The 21,831-nt window shown below is 47.3% G+C and overlaps 1 protein-coding gene across 1 annotated transcript; it reads left to right on the top strand.

Annotated features, from left to right (window-relative positions):
* The first annotated feature begins 860 nt into the window (after positions 1 to 860).
* Positions 861 to 18,018, top strand: NCF1 (neutrophil cytosolic factor 1). The gene is made up of 11 exons (XM_066635873.1): positions 861 to 932; positions 3,303 to 3,383; positions 6,367 to 6,442; positions 7,609 to 7,774; positions 8,636 to 8,691; positions 9,530 to 9,652; positions 10,246 to 10,353; positions 10,999 to 11,116; positions 12,629 to 12,736; positions 15,901 to 16,043; positions 17,785 to 18,018. The coding sequence occupies exons 1-11, from the start codon at positions 861 to 863 to the stop codon at positions 17,904 to 17,906; spliced, it is 1,173 nt and encodes a 390-aa protein (XP_066491970.1). The 3' UTR covers positions 17,907 to 18,018.
* Positions 18,019 to 21,831: the final 3,813 nt, after the last annotated feature.

Here is a 21,831-nt window from a genome sequence, read left to right as displayed (position 1 = left end):
CATCCGCTTGACAAGGTGCCCCTCAGTCTACAGAGGTGTTAAACATTCCAAGGGGTTGTAATTCTTGTTGTCTGTCCTTTCTGGCCAGCAAAGGAGAGACAACAATCTTTTTGTTTGTTTACTCACATTCTCGGAACTGCGAGCCTCTTCTCCGTTACTGACTTAGTTTGGTTCAGGCTTCACATGCTACCCTAGGCCTAAACTGTACATATTCATGACAGGGCTCACATCCCGTCATGGTCCTATTGATAAATGACCCTCTCCCAAATTCCCGTGGCACACCTGGGGACCATTCGCGGCACACCAGTGTGCCACAGCACAGTGGTTGAAAATGGCTGATCTAGAAGGCCCTAGCATCATCAATCCTGGGCAGCCTTTCTAGGGAGGACTGATTGGGGAACAGACTCCTTGAAACCTGGGAGAGCCACTGCAAGTCTATACAGACAACAGAGGCTGAGGAATGCCTGAAACCCTGAAGAGATGCTGCCAGTCTGTGTAGACAAGACTGAACCAGGTGAACCAAGAGCCAGACTCTTGCAGCATCTTGCTTTGAGAACAGTATTTTTCAATTTGCAGGCAGTTCAGCCTCCTGATTTGGCACGTCCGCTTTTTGACTTGGCGCCACGCCTGGCCCACAGGTGCAAAAAACAGAAAGCAATACTTTTTTCTTAAAAAAAAAGGAACACTTGACAATGAACAGACAATATCAGGAAATGAAACTTCTCCTTTTGGTGAAGATAAAAGCTGCGGCCAGCAGGCTTGCATATGCATGACGAGAGGGTGGAAAGCAGAGAGTGAACTGTGACTCTCCCCAAGCAATAGTCCCCAAGCACCTGGGCTGCAGGACTTCAGCGGCAGCCATGGACGAGACTTACATCAGACACATTGAGCTGCTGGGCTTTGAGAAGAGGTTCTTCCCAAACCAACACTATGTAAGTACCTGGAAATGATGATGATTAAGAATGCATACACTATATACCACTTTTCAATCCGTTTACATGTACATTACATCAGTCGGAGATCCCGTTGGAGAGGGCGCAGTCAAAAGCCAGAGGGGAAACTTACTACATGGTAGCTTATTTGCTACACAGTGGAATAGAAACCACTGGTGGTATTTTCAGGTGGAGGCAAATTTAACATGAGAAAAGCCCTACAGCAGGGGTGCTCAATAGGTGGATCGCGATCTACCGGTAGATCGCGAGGCAAAATGAGTAGATCGCGGAGTGCCGACCCCCCACCCTTCAGGTGCCTCTGGGAGGAAACGCCGGGAGTAAGGCCCATTGTACTCAATGGGGCTTACTCCCAGGTAAGTGTGGCGAGGATTGCAGCCTCACAGCCTAATCCTAGGCATGTCTACTCAGGAGTAAGTCCTGTTATACTCAGTGGGGCTCAAGGTACACCAACATACATTGTACACATAAATGTTATATGTTATGATGGCGTGAACATTGTAAAAAAAACTCTGGTAGATCTCCGGGCCTTGCTGGGTTTCAAAGTAGCTCTCGAGCCAAAAAAGTGTGAGCACCCCTGCCCTACAGGATTGTCCCCAAGGGGGGGGCATCTACTCCAGCATCCCATTTCCTGCAGTGACCAACCAGCTGCGCCTGAGAAGCCCACATATAGGGGATGAAGGCAGACCCCTCTCCGCCATTGCTCCCCTATGGTCGGTATTCAGGGGTGATACTGCCGTTGGGCCTGGAGGAAGCACAACGTTATCACAATGAGCAACTCTTGGCGGATGTGTTCTTGGTGAATCTGCCCACTTAAAGCCAAAAAAAAGCTAGTGGCCATCCCCACATCTTGTGGCTATGAGTTCCAAAGACTAATGACGTGCTGCCCCCTGCAATCGGTTTCATGGGATGACCCCTGGTTCTGGTGTTCTGAGAGGGAGAAAAAAGGTCTATCCATCCACTGCCTCCACACCATGTTTAATTATGTAAGCCTTCATCATGTGTCCCATCGTCAACGTTGTCCCGCCCCCCGTTGCCTTTTTTCTAGGCTAAAAAGCCTCCAATGCTGTAGCCTTTCCTGGTAAGAAAGGTACTTCAGCCCTCTGAGCATTTGGGCTGCCCGTTTTTGCACCTTTTCCACCTCTACAATATCTTTCTTGAGATGTGGCAGGCCTCAAGATAGTCAGACCCTTGATCCTTCACCCCCCCCCCGCCCAATTCTAGAATTTTCACTGGTGACTCACACTAGGTCAGCATCTTCATTGTACCATCTGTACCATGAATGGCCCATTCATGTAGCCCCCTGAAATGGGCTGCACCAGGGCAGATAGCAAGGGGTCTGAGGAGGAGGAGGAGGAAGACTTGGGGTGCCTTTATTTATTTGAAAAATTTTAATGCTGCTTTCCAGTGCACAACATAAAGATACAATACAAATTTACAATCAATAACGTTCGCAACCTTCAGTCTCGAAAGACTCTGGTATAGCGCTTCGAATGGTGGTTCTGGCACAGCATCTAGTGTGGCTGAAAAGGCCGATTCGGGAGTGACAATCCCTTCCACACCGGGAGCAAGTGCAGTCTGTCCCTGGTCTGTCTCCCTGGCTATGGGCCTTCCTTCTTTGCCTCTTTGCCTCAGACTGTTGGCCAAGTGTCTCTTCAAACCGGGAAAGGCCATGCTGCACAGCCTGCCTCCAAGCGGGCTGCTCAGAGGCCAGGGTTTCCCACCTGTTGAGGTCCACTCCTAAGGCCTTCAGATCCCTCTTGCAGATGTCCTTGTATCGCAGCTGTGGTCTACCCATAGGGCGCTTTCCCTGCACAAGTTCTTCACAGAGGAGATCCTTTGGGATCCGACCATCGCCCATTCTCACCACATGACCAAGCCAACGCAGGCGTCTCTATTTCAGCAGTGTATACACGCTGGGGATTCCAGCTCGTTCCAGGACTGTGTCGTTTGGAACTTTGTCCTGCCAGGTGATACTGAGGACGCGTTGGAGCTAGTGCATGTGGAAAGCGTTCAGCTTCTTCTCCTGTTGTGAGCGATAAAAGCTTTAAATAAAAACAGTGAAAAACTAAAGCAATACTTGCGTGGATTAAAAGATGTAAAAATGGCAATAATATACAATTAATATAAAGACAGTATAAAAACTATTTCAGGAAGACATTCTTAATGGTAAGAGCAGTTCAGCAGTGGAACAGATGAGGGAGGTGGTAGATTCTTCACCTGCTGGAGATGCTCTAGGAGGAGTTCCTGCTACTGGTGGCGGGGATGTTGGAGTAGATGTTCTTGTGGGTAGCTAATTTGAAATGCCTGCAGATTTTAATTGCAGAATGCCACTGTGTTGTCCTTTGTCAGGTTTACATGTTCCTGGTGAAGTGGCAGGATCTCAGCGAGAAGGTTGTGTATCGGAAGTTCACGGAGATCTATGACTTCCATGTAAGTAAGGACCTCTTCTGGCTATAGTGCTGTGATCCTGTGCACCCTGACTAGGGCATATGTATGCCCCTTGAACTCACTGCAGTTTACTGCCGAATAGGAAGGCTACCTTTTGAAAGACATTTTAATTGATTAATTCTAATATGTAATTAAGTTGATGGGCTAATCTGATTATTATATCCATATATATGTTTGCAACGGAGGAAAAAAAAACAACTAGTAGTTCTAAAGGAGAAACGCATGCATAAGTGATGCATGCCCATGTCTTAAATGAGGCATCCTCCCATCTCGCACATAGAGGAAGGCATGCCTCTTGAAAGACTGTATAAGTCCTTAGTAGTGACATGGGCGGAAAGGGTGAGACATGTTGCTGCCCCCATGCTGTGGGCCTGATCCATATCAACCCTGCCCATATGTAGCTGCTTTTTAAAAAGAAATAGGTGTTGGAACCCTGACCTCAGAACTCTCACATTGTATCCAGTTATGGTTTTGCCTTTTATTTTTGGGTGCCTTCATTCATTTTTTCATTCAGTGCCCAATCCTAGCCAGTTTTCCAGTGCCAGTGCAGCTGTGCCAATGGGGCATGCACTGCATCTGGTGGTGGGGCAGCAGTCACAGAGGCCTCCTTAAGCTATGGAAACTTTTGTTCCCTTACCTTGGGGCTGCATTACGGCTGCACTGGTTGTGGAAAATTGAATAGGATTGGGCCCTCATTCTTTCACTGGGTACCTCATTAAATCTGAAAAGCCTCATTTATTTATTGTGGAAGATTTATGTGCCTCCTTTCCTATGCTCAAGGCAGTGTACAATTGAAAAATAAAAACACAATCATAAAACAGAGAAATATAAATGTTTCATATGCCACTCCAAAAGCCTGCAGCAGTAAGAATCATGCCCAGGGCAGAGCATCATGTGATTATAGAAAATTATTTTCTGACATTGCATAAAACAAAGCAATTCTTTTGTGGAAATTGAAATTGCCACGACTGCTGAGTTTTGACTCCTCATCACATACACAATTCCAAGTCAAGAATGACTGTCTGAGGCCAGTGGCACCACTAGCCACTGGCTATCATCCAGTATATATCATCCGGTGCGGGAGGCCAGTGCGTGACACCTACGATGGAACCTCCTCCCATGCAACGCCCCGGGCAGTAGGTGTGTTGATGTACCGTCGCCCCACTCTCATTGATATTTTGGCTATAACTTTTGATAGAATAGAAATATTTTGACGAGGTTTATTTCATTGCATTCCACATGAAATTGCACATTGACTGATGCGTAACATGACGGTAATATTCAAAAATACCAAGATTTTTAAAATGTTGGCAAATAGCGATGTCACCCCCCCATCTGCGTCACCTGGTCTGCACCCATCTAGCCGTGCCACTGTCTGAGACTGTCAAAGCCTGCTTAAAAAAATGCTGTAAAGACTTGCAAAGGCTTCTAGGCAGCAATTTGTCTCCTCATTTTGGCAAATTGGAAACAGAGGCAATGAAGAGTCTTCTTGTATCTTGCAGACTAACACATTTGTGGCTGCAGAAAGTGTTGTGGGCTTGAGGCCACATCACCAGATTGCCGTTTACTATGCTCCTAATATAATCATCCCAGCTTTGCCTCTTTGCTGGCGTCTCTGTTGGGGGTCTTTTTAGACTGTGAGCCCCTTGGGGACAGGGAACCATTTCCCCCTATTTATTTTGCTATGCATGCCACTTTTGGAGCTTTAGATACAGTGGGGGAGACAAGGCCCCAGTTCCATGAGGTGTACAGTGTAGAGATCACATAAGAGAGACAACAGGGGGGGCGGACGTAGGGGGAAATGGGGGGAGTCTGTGCGGTTGTTTCAGTTACACGTCCTGCCACGTAGTTCCAGTAAGAAGAGGGGACATAGCCTTGACTTTGCAAAAGGGTATATCAGGTTAACTCATCCAAGATCTCAACTGTTTCACATGATCGCTTGCCAAAACCAGAGGGCGGTTGACTCAGATTTCTAGCGGTCTGGGTGTGGCTGCGGCCTCTCGGGCTTCCCCTTGTCCATGTCACGGTGGCCTTCAGCATGTCGCACAGCTAGCTGGATTTTTTTTTTTCAGCCCCCTGACTTGGATTGAACAAGATTGCAAAATCGGCGATTGCAAATTTCCCTTTCGGGAAACCCGTTTGGGGCAACCTTGCAATGGGGAAAGCGCCATTGCTCGGTTTGTGTAGTAACTTGCAGTTGCATCGAGTTTGGGAAAGCCGATGTTGAAACAGAGTCATCTGCAACACGCTTGTGCTGTCAAAACTCTGCCTTTACATTCCAATTGTCCCTTTTGACCAGGGACAGTACTTTTTTCCTAGGGCCCGAACACCCTGGTAAACCACCTATGTTCAGAGTATACACACAGCAGCTGCATTGTGTGTGCCCTGCAATGTGTGTGTTGTATCAGCCCTGTCATATGGCTGCAAAGATGGGATTTGATTGAAGAAATTGGCTCCAGTAGCATAGCTAGAGGGGGTGTGTTTTGCAGGGAGCCTCACTGCACCCTGCAAACGACCCCTCCCTCTCCCCTTCGGAGCCGTTCCAAGTGGTGGGAGAAAAATGGAGGTGTATGACTCCATTTTCTCTAGTGGCCCAGGGTGGCTCCAAGGGAGAGGGGCTGCTTGCACGGGGCAATTAGGCTCCCTGCAAAACTTAGTGCTTTGCACCCCCACTAGCTACACTACTGATTGGCTCTCAACCAGTCTTGCAAACTGAAAGAGGGGAAATGTTCTTATAACATCAGGAAGAAGTTCCTGACAGGAAGGTGGTCCAGTAGTGCTAAGAGGGGCCACTGCGCATGTAGCGGATGCCCAATGCGCAGATGTTTGCCAGGTGTGGGGCTGAAGTGACAGGGAAAATGCCATTGGCCGAATATCTACCAGGCACTGCTCAGTGCAGACAATGCATTATTTTTGCCCAGGCTTTCAACTGGACTCTCAAACTGCTGCTGTTTTCTCTCACTAGAGGACATTAAAGGAAATGTTCCCAATTGAATCTGGGGATATCAACATGGAGAACAGAATCATTCCCCACTTGCCAGGTCAGTAACTTGGTTGGACAGAGGGATATTTTGGGGGGGGGAACGACTCTTGAACTGAGAAATTCTCACTGCTTCATTTTTCCCCACAGTGCGATCAGCCCCTAACCAACTCTGACTGGGCTATGTCACCTTGTGAGAGCATCTTGTCTGCTCTGTGATCCCTGATTGGCTGGGATCATCCATGGAAATTTTTCTAGGAAAACAGAAATCCAGTTATATATATAATGCCTAAGCAGCAACAAGCAGCAGTAGAAAACAGAAATGAAAAACATTTTCAGCATTAGAAAAATGAATTTCAGAGTTTTCCCCAGAAAATATTTCACCTTCTGCAGAAATTAGACATCTGGTTCAGTCCTCTTACTGAAATTATTATACCAAGGAAGAAAATGAACTGGATTTTGTGATTTCTGTGCTAGAAGGTCGCCCTCCTTCTAATCCTAGTTCTTTGGAGCTATCTCAGGGTAGAGAGAAGGCACTCTGTACAAGCTCAGAGGAACACTTTCCCCTGTATTATTGTGATCCAAAGCCCAAACCCTTAGCATTTATAGTTTTGGTGGCCGCACCCTGTGGTATACTTGCTCAAATCAAACTCTGAGAAATGGCTTCTCGGGGTGTTAGGGTCGCGTGCAGTTGCGCGTGGGAGCTCAAATGTTTGTTTCCTGTACAGAGTAAAGCATTGAGGTCCTGTGGTTTGGCTAAATCGAGTGTCTTGGGAATGCAGGCACTGGGGTTTTGAGGAACTGAAAGGCTGCCTTGAGATCGGCTGGTTATCTAAGCAAAGGCATGTGGTCAAAATGTCTTTCAGGCGACAGTGTCTATAGACATTCTTTTTGGGTAGCTGGGTGGGGGTGGAAAGATCTTTTCCTGTCACTAATCTTTCTGCCACTGACCCCCCAACTTCCTGTGGGGAAGTGCAATGTGTCACGACAACCCTGTGAGGCAGGTGAGAAGAGAGTGACTGGCCCAAAGTCACACACCTTGGGCCAGTTCGCTTCATGGCTGAGCAGGTTTTTGTACCTAGATCTTTCATGTCTAAGTCCAACCCCAGAACCACTACACCATCCTGGCTCTCAGGATACTACAACTCTGTGAGGTGGAACAGTATACGGAATCTCTCTGCATTCTGTTCATTTCTAAATGCTTTCTTTTTCTTTAATCCATCTTAGCACCAAGGTGGTTTGAGGGCCAGAAAATGACGAAAACCCGCCAAGGCACCATAGCCGAGTACAGCCTGGCCTTGATCAACCTGCCCCGCAAGATTGCCCGATGTGGGCACGTCCTGGATTTCTTTAAAGTCCGACCAGATGATCTGAATCCCCCAACAGGAGGCCAGTGAGTAGAAATGGGAAAGAGACCCTAATCTGGGGGTGGGGGCAATCTGAACTGGTTCATTTTCCTCTAGTCCATCCATTTAAGATTGGGAGAAGCAGTCATGCATAGACTGGGCACTGCACGGTGCCTTAATGATTCTGCCCCTGCTGGCATGCATGCTAAAGACATAATGCATTCCTTTGCCCACTCTGAAATTTAACTTCTAAAATCTAGGAAGAGAGAAAAGCCCCCCCCCCCCAAGCAAACGGTGCTGCAGTTCACACTAACAAAATATTAACAAGGCACCCCTCCCAACAAAATAGAGAAGTGAGGTATACATAGCCTCTTTGGGGAGGAAAACGGGATGTAAATAAAATAAATATGCATAGACTGGAAAACATTTCACAGCAAAATCAAGCCTCCATGTTTAGTGACACTGAAAACCAGTTGCTGGGGCAGTGGTGTAGCTAGTACCTTTGACACCCCCTCCTCTGTACAACAGAAATTTTTAACATCTCTTCCTCTATACAACACCTTCCCCCTCCCTGAAGCAAACGGCCAAAAAGAAGGGAGAGGGACTGCCCCCGTCAATTGCCTGTTGGTCCTTCCTTCATTGCAGTAAAATATACAGATACAATAGTATCTGTAAAAGGAAGGAGCAACAGGCAAGCAACACAGGTAGCCTCTCTCCCCTTTTGCTGGTTGCTAGACTCTGTTGATCAATATGACATCTTAGCAATCCAATCCTCTCAACAGCCCTGTTAAGGGAAACTCCCTATTGTGAAGGAGCGGTGGAGGCTTGAGAGGCTAGCCTTCTGTTCAGTTTGTGACCGAGATGTGAGGTTTGGTATTTCAGGGACTTTTCTTCTTGGTCTTTTCCAGGGTCAGGAAACCAGAAACCTTCTTAATGCCAAAGGATCTGAAGAAAATTGCAGCAGGTAAGAAAGCAGAAGTGGCTCTTCGTTCATCACTTCTAGTAACTCTGGAAAGTTTCCCAGTTCTGGATGGATAAAAATTTTCCTTCTGAATTTGTCTACCTGCATTTGTTTCTGTAATAGGTTCAAGGTGCCTGAATAGAGATTCTATATTCAAAGGCAGTCTACCTTTAGAGCAGGGGTCTCCAAACCCCAGCCCAGGGGCCATATGTGGCCCGCAGTGAGCTTCTATCCGACCCGAGGCCATCTTCTTGTCCCCGAGAGCCTCTGGCCCGCTCGACTGAACATGACCAGAGCTGTGCTCTGATTGCATCTGGAGGATGTTCTGAGGGCCGAAGAGGCTGAGTGAATGAGCTCACTCATTCATTTATTCATTCATCTAAGTTCCATCTCTTATTTATTTATTTAAATTTTATATTTAAATTTTTTTTCCGGCCCTCAGCACTGCCCCAGATATTTCATGCGGCCCTCTGGCCAAATAGATTGGAGACCCCTGCTTTAGAGTATCAATTGCTGGCCAGCAGCAGAGGAAGGCTAGTGCCTTCATGACCCACTTGTGGACTTCCCAGATGCATTTGGTTGGCTACCATGGGATACCGAATGCTACAGTAGATCAGTCTGATTCAGCCAAAGATTCTCCACTTATGTTTTTAGCCATCATAGGAAGGAAGTGTGATAGTCCCATGATAGACAGAAAGTCCCATGGAAGTCCCATGATAGATAGGAAGCCTTGTTGAGAGGCATTGAACTTGAGTGCTAGGTAGGGATAAAATGGGTGATAGCTCTTGCTTTCACGCCCTGCTCAGGAATGTACAAATCCTGACTTCTTCTCTTTTGGCAGACATCACAGGGCCCATCATCCTTCAGACGTACCGAGCGATTGCAGACTACGAGAAGAATTCCAGAACCGAGATGGGCGTCAAGGCAGGAGACGCGGTGGACGTGGTTGAGAAAAGCGAAAGTGGTAAGAACACTATCCGTTTGGCTTTAGGGTAGGGGTTGGCAACCTCAGACCCGCCGGCCAGATCCAGCCTGCTACTCAAAGTCAACTGACCCATGTGGAGCTCTCCCAATATGCCTTGTGGTGGTCAGGGAATGGCAGAGCTGCCTGCCCTTGGCTTATTGGGTGGGAGGCTTCACCTCCCAAGCCGAGCTCTCCGAAGCTCAGCAACCCAGACGTTCGCTCATGACATCATTGCCAAACATTTGACCCCTTTGCCCGAAAGGGTTGCTGATCCCTGCTTCGGAGCGAGGCCGCTTTTATTGCTAGGTCAGAAGAGCCACATCATGTGGCACCCTTGGGAGTTCCCAACCAGCAAGGCCCTTCACTGCCGAGAGGAATGCCAGCATGGCTGAACCCACTGTTTTCAAGTCACTCTGTAGTAAAGCATTGTGGGAGACAACAGATCCCGCTTACAGGCTTCCTTGCAATCACAGATGATGCCTTGCTCATGGCATGAAGAAATGCAGTCCTAACTTCTACCCCTTGTCAATAAACATAAGTCTTGAAAACTCTGAGATCTGAAGGGGCATTTATTTATTTTGCTGTTGTTCCAGGCTGGTGGTTCTGTCAGCAAAAGAACAAACGAGGCTGGGTCCCCGCTGCCTACCTAGAACCCATGGATGGCCCAGATGAATCTGAAGAACAAGAACCCAACTATACAGGTAAAACAACCCTCTCAGTGGATCCTCAGATGTCCAGGGCTGGGCTGACCAACTGGTTAAGTACAACGTAATTTCAGCTGTAACCTGTGTGTGAATTCTACCTTTGCTATGGACCCAGAGGGTTGTCAGATTCCAAATTTTCAGCCTCAGATTCTCAAGCCCAGCACTTCGGCTAGTTGGAGGATCTCAGGTTTTCAGCCCAAGGTTGGGTTTTAGATGGCCACCTTCACTAAATGCTTTGATTCAGCAGTAAACAACTGTGTACTACTGGTCATGAGGTCCCACCTTGTGACATCACCAGACCCACTGCTCAAATATCTCAGGTGTCAGGTGTTGCTGATATGACACCCTTACAGACCCATTTGACCTCAGACCAACTTATTTCTTTGCAGCTTCCATTACCCTGTATGTAAAATGGGTCCTATAGTGACCTACCTCATGTTGTTGTCTTGGTAAATGAAGGCCACCAGAAAGGGGAAGACTTTCCAGTTCCATTTTTCCTTTCATTTCATTTTTTTGAAAGGGGGAAAAAGTACAATAATAGCTAGTTGCAAAAATGTTACTGAGCGTTTTTTTTTCTTCTCCCAGTGCTGTGTTAATTTGGTGAAGCCCCTTGTAACTCTCAAACTTTTCGTTCCTGGTCAGGTGAGCTGTTTGTGGTTCGAAAAGCCTACACAGCTGCCCAGGATGATGAGATCACACTGAAGGAGGGAGAAACCATCGAAGTGATCCATAAGTTGCTGGACGGCTGGTGGGTTATCAGGTGAGTCCACAAGGAAACTCACATAGGAGAGGGGGTGTGTGTCTGATGAGATAGCTGTCCTTCAAGAATTCAGCTCCAGAGCTTCAACGGGTTGCCCTCTACTGGGCTAGGTTTTGGGCCTCCCTTCCTGTACCAGGGCAGCAAGCATGGCTTTTTTTTTATTTATTCACTCTGAGTCAACAGCAGAAACAACAGTGGGGGCTTCTGCCTGCCATATTTCTCCACCCCCACCCCATGGCCCACACATCACGACATGGGAAAGGGGGAGCAAAAAAAGTCAGGCAGCCCAGTGGCATTACTAGGGTTTATGTCACCCAGTGTGGGAGGCCAGAGTGTCACCCCTATGATGGACCTCCCCGAATGCAGTGGGCGGGGCAACATCCTGGGCAGTGGGCGTGGTGATGTACCATTGCCCCACTGGCACTGGGTTTTTGGCTCTAACTTCAGCTAGAATAGAGATAGTTCAGTGCAGTTTGCTCACTGCGTTCTGCATAAAATTTTTTAAACCTTGGTATTTTCAAATAATGTTATATATCAATCGATTGATATATAACATTATTTGAAAATACCAAGGTTTAAAAAATTTTGGCCAGTAGTGGTGTCACCCTCTGTGCGCGTCACACCCCCTAGCAAGGCCACGAAGGCAACCATTGCTAGATGGGACAGTGGTTGTTGATGCTGGTGGCCTGCTGAGAATGAAAGACCCCTATCTGTCATCACAGTAAGGAAGGGAGCCCACCTAGCTATCAACTTCCAGGGGCCAGAGTATGGCATGCTTCAGCAGTGGCCTCCCCCCTCCCCCATAGAGGGTCCTCTAGAGATGTTCAGGAGTACCTTACACTGACCCCAGTCCACATCATATAGCCAGGATAGTGTAGTGGCTTGGGAGTTGGACTTAGACCTGGAAGATACAGGTTCAAATCTCTGCTCAGCCACAAAGCTTCCTTCATGGTCCTGGGCCGGTCGCTATGTCTTAGCCCAGGGGTCTCCAAACCCCGGCCCGGGGGCCAGGTGCAGCCCGCAGCAAGCCTCTTTCCGGCCCGCGGCCGACCTCTTGTCTCCTGAAAGCCTTTGGCCCGCTCAACTGAACATGACCAGAAATGTGCTCTGACTGTGTCTGGAGGGTGTTCTGAAGGCCAGAGAGGTTGAATGAATGAGCCCATCCATTAATTTGTTCACTCATCTGAGTTCCATCTCTTATTTATTTAAATTTTATATTTAAATTTTTTCCCCCTGCCCTCCACACCATGCCAGATATTTGATGCGGCCCTCTGGCCAAAAAGTTTGGAGACCCCTGTCTTAGCCTCGCCTACCGCACAGAGTTTTCAGGACCAAAGGAAGGTAGTAACTATGTGCGCCGTCCTGTGCTTCTTGGAGGAAGGGCGGTATAAAAATGTGGAAAATAAATAAGTAAAATATTCTATGCCCCACAGGATGTTATAATTAGTGACGACCCAAACAGGCCACGCTCCTTTTATCTGACGTATTCAAATGGTGTTTCCTTCATTCCAGGAAAGATGAAACCACTGGCTATTACCCCTCGATGTATTTGCAGAAATCAGGAGATGAGAACACACCAGAAAATAATCAGCTAAGGAACAAGGGGATCCCACCACGAAGGTATTGTGTGTGTGTGTGTGTGTGTGTGTGTGTGAGAGAGAGAGATTTTATTTTGTTACAGTTTTATCTGGCTTTTCCTGCTACTCTCTGCCCACCAGGGTGCCGTTATAACACTTAAAAAAATAATAAAGCCATATCTACGTTAAACCACGCACTCTAAAAACTTCTAGCAATTTCTGTGATAGATCAACAGCATCAAAACCTGTAAAAGCATCTATGTGCAGCAATCTACAGACTAAGTTCTTGCTAACCTGTGGTATGTGATGGATGATAAACAGCATCCTACACCATAGGTATCTCTCACTTTCATACCCATTCATTCTCCCCAGGGAATCCTGGGAATTGTCCTTTAGGGAAGAGGGGCTAGGGATCTCTGGTGGAGCCAGAGATCTCTGTGTACTACCTCCCTACCAAATGATAATTTCCAGGCTTCTTGGGTGGTCAGATGAGACTCTACAGGTAAGCATGTAGTGTACATTATAGAGTGTGTACATGTGTGTGCTGTGTACACAGCTCAGGGAATGACTGCCTACTCAGCCTACCTGTAACTGAACAGATCTAAGTCGATTTCATCAGTGAACAAGGGCAAGATCCCTGAAAAGCATCAGTAGGACTGGATCCCAAACAATCAGGGCCTGTCCACACTTCTCAGGTATCTAAGGTGGTGGATGCTGTACCCTGGTCTTGGTTCCTTGTTGGGCTATCCACACTTCAGCAGCATGCACACCCTTCCCCTGTATCCAATGGTGAGCACACCACCCTTTGTCGTCCATGCTCTGTTGCTGCTGTTCCTGCTCCCTGGATTTTGAATGGGAACAGCAGATGAAGCATGAAGGTGGGAGATTTCACCTGCCACACTCCTCCCTTCAGTGCTTCTTCTTCCTCTCTCCCTTTTCATTTTTAAAAATCCAAGAGGCAGAAGGGAGAGGAAAAGCAGTGATGATGGTGGAGGCAGGGAACCCACCAGGAGGAGGCGAGTTCGAGGCTGTGTCCTCACCAGATTTGTGGACGGGATAGGACAATCCGGATACGCATATACTGGGATAGGACAGTCCCATGGGGGGGGGGCGACCTTAGGAGCTGCGGGAGCCAATTGGAAACATTTTTTGCTGGGCCCCAGGTTTGGAGCCGAGCTCTGTTGAATCTTAGAGATATCAATAAAATTCAGGATAGACTTTAGATCTCTACGGTAGGATGGAAAACAATCAACGTGCGCGCTTCAGAAATGCATGTGAGCTGATTTAAAAGTCTAAGCAAACCTCCTGGCTTTGTCAAAATGGAGAAGGAAATTAAAATGGTTGCTTATCAAGCCTGCAGTGTGCTGTTAGGTGTCCATTGCAACAATGCATTGTGTGTGTTTGACGAGATTAGAGGAGACTACTGTGGTGTGGACGCCCCTTAGGTGTGGGGTCCAACCGGGAGCGTGGGGTCTGTGGAACTCCTTGCCACAGGATGTGGTGACGGCATCTGGCCTGGACGCCTTTAAAAAGGGATTGGACAAGTTTCTGGAGGAAAAATCCATTACGGGGTACAAGCCATGATGTGTATGCACAACCTCCTGATTTTAGAAATGGGTTATGTCAGAATGCCAGATGCAAGGGAGGGCACCAGGATGCAGGTCTCTTGTTATCTGGTGTGCTCCCTGGGGCATTTGGTGGGCCGCTGTGAGATACAGGAAGCTGGACTAGATGGGCCTATGGCCTGACCCAGTGGGGCTGTTCTTATGTTCTTAACTACAATTCCCAGGAGGCCTTGCAGGTCTCTTGTTATCTGGTGTGCTCCCTGGGGCATTTGGTGGGCCGCTGAGAGATACAGGAAGCTGGACTAGATGGGCCTATGGTCTGATCCAGTGGGGCTGTTCTTATGTTCTTAACTACAATTCCCAGGAAGCCTTGCAGGTCTCTTGTTATCTGGTGTGCTCCCTGGGGCATTTGGTGGGCCGCTGTGTGATACAGGAAGCTGGACTAGATGGGCCTATGGCCTGATCCAGTGGGGCTGTTCTTATGTTCTTAACTACAATTCCCAGGAAGCCTTGCAGGTCTCTTGTTATCTGGTGTGCTCCCTGGGGCATTTGGTGGGCTGCTGTGAGATGCAGGAAGCTGGACTAGATGGGCCTGTGGCCTGCTCCAGTGGGGCTGTTCTTATGTTCTTAACTACAATTCCCAGGAAGCCTTGCAGGTCTCTTGTTATCTGGTGTGCTCCCTGGGGCATTTGGTGGGCCGCTGTGTGATACAGGAAGCTGGACTAGATGGGTCTGTGGCCTGCTCCAGTGGGGCTGTTCTTATGTTCTTAACTACAATTCCCAGGAAGCCTTGCAGGTCTCTTGTTATCTGGTGTGCTCCCTGGGGCATTTGGTGGGCCGCTGTGTGATACAGGAAGCTGGACTAGATGGGCCTATGGCCTGATCCAGTGGGGCTGTTCTTATGTTCTTAACTACAATTCCCAGGAAGCCTTGCAGGTCTCTTGTTATCTGGTGTGCTCCCTGGGGCATTTGGTGGGCCGCTGTGAGATGCAGGAAGCTAGACTAGATGGGCCTATGGCCTGAGCCAGTGGGGCTGTTCTTATGTTCTTAACTACAATTCCCAGGAAGCCTTGCAGGTCTCTTGTTATCTGGTGTGCTGCCTGGGGCATTTGGTGGGCCGCTGTGAGATACAGGAAGCTGGACTAGATGGGCCTATGGCCTGACCCAGTGGGGCTGTTCTTATGTTCTTAACTACAATTCCCAGGAAGCCTTGCAGGTCTCTTGTTATCTGGTGTGCTCCCTGGGGCATTTGGTGGGCCGCTGTGAGATACAGGAAGCTGGACTAGATGGGCCTATGGCCTGATCCAGTGGGGCTGTTCTTATGTTCTTAACTACAATTCCCAGGAGGCCTTGCAGGTCTCTTGTTATCTGGTGCGCTCCCTGGGGCATTTGGTGGGCCGCTGTGAGATACAGGAAGCTGGACTAGATGGGCCTCTGGCCTGCTCCAGTGGGGCTGTTCTTATGTTCTTATGGGAGCAGTTGGACCAATTGGCTTAAAGCTGACCCTGGCCCTCTGAGCAGCCCATCCCAACAGTTGCCCTTTCCAGGGTTCTGCCAGGCTGCAGCAAGTTGTGGTTTCACTGTGAATCGGGGAGATGCTCACCCCCACACCTCTCCTTTTGCTCTCTTTCCAACCGGGTAGATCCACCATCCGAAACATTAAGAGCATTCACAATCAAAGTCGCAAGCAAATCAGCCAGGAGACCTATAGGAGGAACAGCATGAAATACACGCAGGGCAGAAAGAAGCTGAAGAGCAACTTTCTCAACAAAACCAGTGTGATTGGTAAGTTTTTTTTTGGGGGGGGGGGGGCAGGACCAGGAGCCCCTTGGACTTCCATAACTTCCTTTGCTTGTTTGAAAGGCAGCCAAGTCAGCTGCAGGTTACCAAGTTTACCTCCTTAATAAAAGAAAATTTGCTCTTTATTATTCTATTCTAAATTAGAATAATTATACTCTATGCATTTTATAAAGTGGCATGGTGCAGAGGCGTCGCTATGCGTCATCCGGTATGGGAGGCCAACGCTTCAGCCCTATAATGGGCCTTCACCCATGCAGTGCAGTAGTAGCTGTGGTGATATACCATTGCCCTGCCCCCGCTGGTTTTTTGGCTATAACTTTTGACAGAATAGAGATATTTCAACGTGGTTTGTTTCATTGCATCCTGCATGAAATTGCGCATCGATTGATATATAACATGATGGTGGTATTTGGAAATACCTAGATTTTTTAAATTTTGGCAAGCAGTGGTGTAACCCACCTCTGTGCACGTGGCCCGGTGTGGCCCACACCTGCCTAGCAATGCCACTGTTTGAGACTGTCCAAGCCTGCTAAGAAAAAAGCCGCAAAGACTTGCAAAGGCTTCTAGGCAGCAATTTGTCTCCCCATTTGGGCTCCTTACCACAAAGTCTGCAGCTTCACCCGATGTTGTTGTTTTATTATTATTAAGAATAATTTCATCAAAAATTTATTCACAGAGCGGGTTTACATAGCAAACCAAATCAAGAAATGGTTCCCTGTCCCCAAAGGGGTGGGAGAGGGTGGGATTGGCAGTGCCAGCACATGCCTGTATCCAAACCCCCTTCCCAGGCCTTATACACCTGCATTGATCAATGTGGACCTGTGCCAGTGATATAGCTGGTGCAGGTCCGAGTTGACCCATAGTGGCTGCTGGGGCTTTCCCAGGGGCAAGGGGACAAATGTCCCCTTACCCCGAGGAGATCTCCTGTATCCAAAACTCCCCCACTGTGTAGTCTGTGCCTACCCACTGCTAATCTGCTGAAGTGGTTACACGTTGCATGTGTTGGCAACCTTCAGTCTGGAAAGACTCTGGTATCGTGCTCTGAATGGTGGTTCTGGCACAGCGTCTAGTGTGGCTGAAAAGGCCGATTCGGGAGTGACAATCCCTTCCACACTGGGAGCAAGTGCAGTCTGTCCCTGGCCTGTCTCCCTGGCTATGGGCCTTCCTTCTTTGCCTCTTAGCCTCAAACTGTTGGCCAAGTGTCTCTTCAAACTGGGAAAGGCCATGCCGCACAGCCTGCCTCCAAGCGGGCTGCTCAGAGGCCAGGGTTTCCCACCTGTTGAGGTCCACTCCTAAGGCCTTCAGATCCCTCTTGCAGATCCCTTGTATTGCAGCTGTGGTCTACCTGTAGGGCGCTTTCCTTGCACGAGTTCTCCATAGAGGAGATCCTTTGGGATCCGGCCATCATCCATTCTCACGACATGGTTACACGTTACAAGCTACCATCTATTCTCTTTGGTATTTGTGGCATAGTGCCGAACTACCAGTGGGCAGGGGGAGTGCCATGGGGGTCCAGGGCAAGACTCTACCCCCAGCAAGCAGGCACCAGCAGAGGCATTAATAGACCCGCCTGCAACTAAGCGCTGAGCTACTGGAAACCTGCTCTTAATGACAGAAGAAGGATTGGATTCTTCCTTAAAGACAGCTGGGCCGGATTTTGTTTTTGGAGCTGCAATTCTGGAGGAGCTTGCGGTGAACACCTTTGTGTGCCTCTTTTGCTTTACAGAGGAGAAGGATGAAAAACTGGGGAGTAACCAATCCAAAGCTCAGCCTGCCATCCCTCCAAGACCCAGTAAGGATTTGATCTTGACCCGCTGTTCAGAGAGCACCAAAAAGAAGATCACGTGAGGAGGGAGCGCTGTGCCAGAATTCGGTCTGCGGCAGACATCTTAGATGGAGAGGGACCTTTGCTCTTTTATCACTGTTTATTCCAGAGCACCGCAACTTCTTTCTGAATTCCCATTGGTGCATAAACTGCTCTTTTTTTTGGTGAGATCACTGTAAATCACGGAGTCCAGTATTTCAGTTCAGATCTGGTTCAGGCCATTCAGTATTTTTTTTTTTTTAACTTTCTGTTTCAGAGACTTTTAAGGAGTGCTTTGCATTTTATGCAGAATGCCTCATAAACAAAAAAGCATCCTAGCAATTGTAAGAACCAAATACAATAATATTTAACTCGAGAAAAGAGATGTATTATTTTTAAAACGGTTTACTTTTGAATTCTTAGTTGTTGTTTTTTTACAAGAAGGATTAAAAAGCAATGAACATTGCAATTGTATACCCACTTACCTGGGAGTAAGTCCCATTGAATTCAGTGGAATTTGTACCTGAGTAGATATACATAGGATTGCACTACTAGGAAAATAAATATATATATGTGAGGCACGGTGACCTTTGACCCTAGACCTGGATAGCCCAGTAAAGTATAAGCAGAGTACTACAAAATAGTTTAATACTACAGCATATACATAATGGAAGAGAGTTGCTTGATTTTCAGAAACAAATGCTTAGCAGCTTAAAAGCCACACTGCTACACAAAATAGAAAAAGGAGTTTTATTTAAACATCATAGTTAGTCTCACAGAACAGCTGCTTGAAGGAATTATTTAGAAGAGAGACCTTGAGCTTCAAAGGCTGTGATACACTTTAAGGGAGTAGTAACTAGGGCAACAAGGAAGATAGGACTCCTTCTTGGCAGAGCACATTATGATGCCAACTCACTTGTTTGTTGTTCTAAGTTTTCAAAAGAAGGAAAAGACACATATAGGGACATACGAATATATAGTCTTTGCCTTAAAGCAGGGGTGTCCAAAGTTTTTGGCAGGAGGGCCACATCAGCTCTTTGACACTGTGTCAGGGGCCGGGGAAAAAAAGAATTAATTTATGTGTAAAATTTGAATAGATTTACATAATTTTACATAAATGTATATTAAAGATGAATTTATCTGAATGAATGAAGGTCTTGTGATAGCTCAAGGTCTATAAAAGGCCTTGCACAAAGCAAGGTTGGCCTTCCCTTTGCTGCCGCTGCTGCATCTCAGACGTGAAACAGCAAGCAGTGGAGGGAGCCCTCATCCCACAGCTCACGCGAGAGGTCAAATAGTTGCCCTCACGCTGAGATCAGTTGCGTCGGGCCAGTGTGGGCTCCAACAAATCTCTGGAGGGCCAGAGGCTCATTGGAGACTGGGGGCTCCCTGAGGGCTGCATTGAGAGGCCTTGAGGGCCGCAAGTGGCCCCAGGGCCGGGGTTTGGGCACCCCGGCCTTAAAGTATAACAAACATATATGGAGACATATGGTAGTGATTAGAAGAAAGTCTTAAAGAATCAAAATGCTTGATTTTAGTAAAGTTTTAAGAATACTAGACAAAGGGTTTAACATTGCAGACATCCTTATCTTAGTTGGCAAGGATGTTCTTGACAGACACCTGCAGAGATGAGTTTAGAACATTTAGTTAGATAACCAGGATCATCCTTAAGACGGAGTCCTTTGTGTGAATTGCCAGTGAGATGAAAAGAGGGCGGCTGGTGCAGGGTTGCCTCAAACAGTTTGCTTGGCATGTAATGTCTGAATAAGGTAAATGGGAGAACAGAAGGATTTGTTAAAAGGAAGTTGAAAAGACTGGTTTGCAGAGGGCCCACAGAGAGTTACTAAAACCAGGAGAAAAGGTACAAAGAGATAGGATAGGTGGTTCAAGCAAGGCCACCCTAATTAGGAAGGGTTTGAAAGGAATATATGTCAATAAATAGATTAGACGTTCTGCAAAATTAAGGTCTTCACACTTGTGTTTAAGTGTTTGTGTGTTCTCTTTAATGAGGATAGTATGAAAACCTATTTTCTCAAAGAGGTCCCTAGTTAGATTGATAAATGTGAGTGAGGGTCAGTGCTGGATGGAATGATGTTACAGCGGACCCTACTGGTTTTGGAAACTTTTGGAAATTGTGTAATTTTGGCAAAATTTCAAGATGAAACCCCACCTGTATGTAAATAAGCGCCAGTCAATAGTTTTGTTCGTTTGTTGCCCACCTATTTTCCATCTTGTATGTAAATAGTATTTTATCTACATCCTGTTAAGAGTTAGCCCCATTTATGATGTCAAACTTTCAGCGAATGAGAAGTCTAGATTTTCAGACAAAGGACTGTGTGGTATAAAAGTTAAGGACCAGTATTCAGACAGGGTCCATGCTTTGGACATGAGTCCTGTGAACCAATTGTATACAATTCAATAAAAGCCTGTGAACCTTCAACCCTGTGTACCGAGTCATTCTGAGTTGCTTCTCTGAGTTGATGATTTGCCTTGCAACATATGAGTATAAATGGAGTATAAAGGGACTGAATCACCTATTCTGGAGCATGTATAGCTTTTTGAATTGGGTCCGGTTCAGTGCAACAAAAAGTTTCTGCATTTTTGAGGGTCAGTTATAATTCTCAGAAAAACCCCTCTCTGAACCAGTGTTTTTTTTAGTTTGGGTACTGCTGGACTCTGCTATAAATTGGTATCAGACTTGCTAATGACTCAGCGTTTTCTATGAGGACTGAATTTGTCCATCAGAATGTCTTCTCCTCTGGTGAGATCTCCACGGCAGGGTCAGTCCTTGACATCTGGGTAGCTGGGTAGCTCCTCCCTCTCAGGTAGGCAGGTCAGGTTGGAAGTCCTCCTCGAGGGGATGCCTCGATTCCCCAAACTGACCTTGCCTTTATGGAGCTCCTTGCCTTTATGGAGCTCCTGCTGACCCCCTGAGACGATGAGCAGAGGACCTTTCTTTTCATCCTCGCTCACCCACTTGATTTTCTTGTGCAGCCAGGAGGCTGCCTTGCTTGCCAGAGTGCTCCTGGACCTGCAGGCACCCAACCATTTTTCGGATCGACTGGTCTCAGGTTGCCTCCTTCGCCCCAAAAGGCTCAGTGTGACCATTTTGAACCAGCGTGCATGTTCTGAAGGCCTCTAACCCTCCCCTCTCCTTGAGCCTGGGAGGTAGCAGGCCAATCTGTGGCATTTCCAACCAGACCAAGATCCCCTGACCTGCTCCGGAGGACCAGAGATGGGACAAAGCAGCGCATGGCCAATGTTAGTCCATCTCCAGGAAACAGATGTGTCATATAGTGTCCTTTGTCAGGCGTGTTTGGTTCATAACAAAGTAATTGTGTGTACATTCAGATGTTTGAGAAATGAAAGTGTCAGCGTGAACACGGAATTTCCCATTAAAGTTCAAGCTGAGAACTTGCTCAAATCTGAGGCAAACCCCAAACATTGCAACAGACAGGAAATCTTCTGGGTTTAGTGGTTACAGTTTCTCCCAAAACATACTGATTCTTCTCAAATCTCTTGCATAACCCTGCATATGACTGTTGACAGGAAGGGAGAATGTCATAAGGCCAGTAGTGGTGGTGGTGGAAGAAGACTGCAGATAATGAATAATGGCTTCCTCCCTCATCAGCACCACCACCTCCTCCCTACTGCAGCATTAATGTGCCTGGCACATTACTTAGTTCAAGAGAACAGGTCTCTGCCCTGGAAGGCTTACAGTGCCACACTTGGGGCAGGAGAGACGACAGAGGAAAGATGTCAACCAGGGAAAAGCTTGCATTGGTTTCTACTACACATACTTGTCGAGGGTTGCCCATCCCGGTTATGTTTTCTGTGTTTGATGGAGATTACTTCCAGGTAACTGTGCACAACACTGCAGGCCTAGTGAGGGCTGAGTATGATGGGATTGAGAAAAAGACTTCGTGGCAAAGGTGGGTTTTGGGGGGGGGGGGAGAGGCATTCTGGAAG

This window comes from Tiliqua scincoides, chromosome 8 (genome assembly GCF_035046505.1).
Source record: "Tiliqua scincoides isolate rTilSci1 chromosome 8, rTilSci1.hap2, whole genome shotgun sequence".
NCBI classification, from domain to species: domain Eukaryota; kingdom Metazoa; phylum Chordata; class Lepidosauria; order Squamata; family Scincidae; genus Tiliqua; species Tiliqua scincoides.
This window is presented reverse-complemented; position numbering and strand designations above follow the sequence as displayed.

Bases quoted from the DNA above. Each gene is read 5' to 3' on its own strand.
- NCF1 (XM_066635873.1), top strand. From the start codon at position 861: ATGGACGAGACTTACATCAGACACATTGAGCTGCTGGGCTTTGAGAAG. The intron at 10,354-10,998 runs GTAAAACAACCC...GTTCCTGGTCAG, and splicing joins ACAAGAACCCAACTATACAG to GTGAGCTGTTTGTGGTTCGA. The intron at 16,044-17,784 runs GTAAGTTTTTTT...TTTGCTTTACAG, and splicing joins CAACAAAACCAGTGTGATTG to AGGAGAAGGATGAAAAACTG.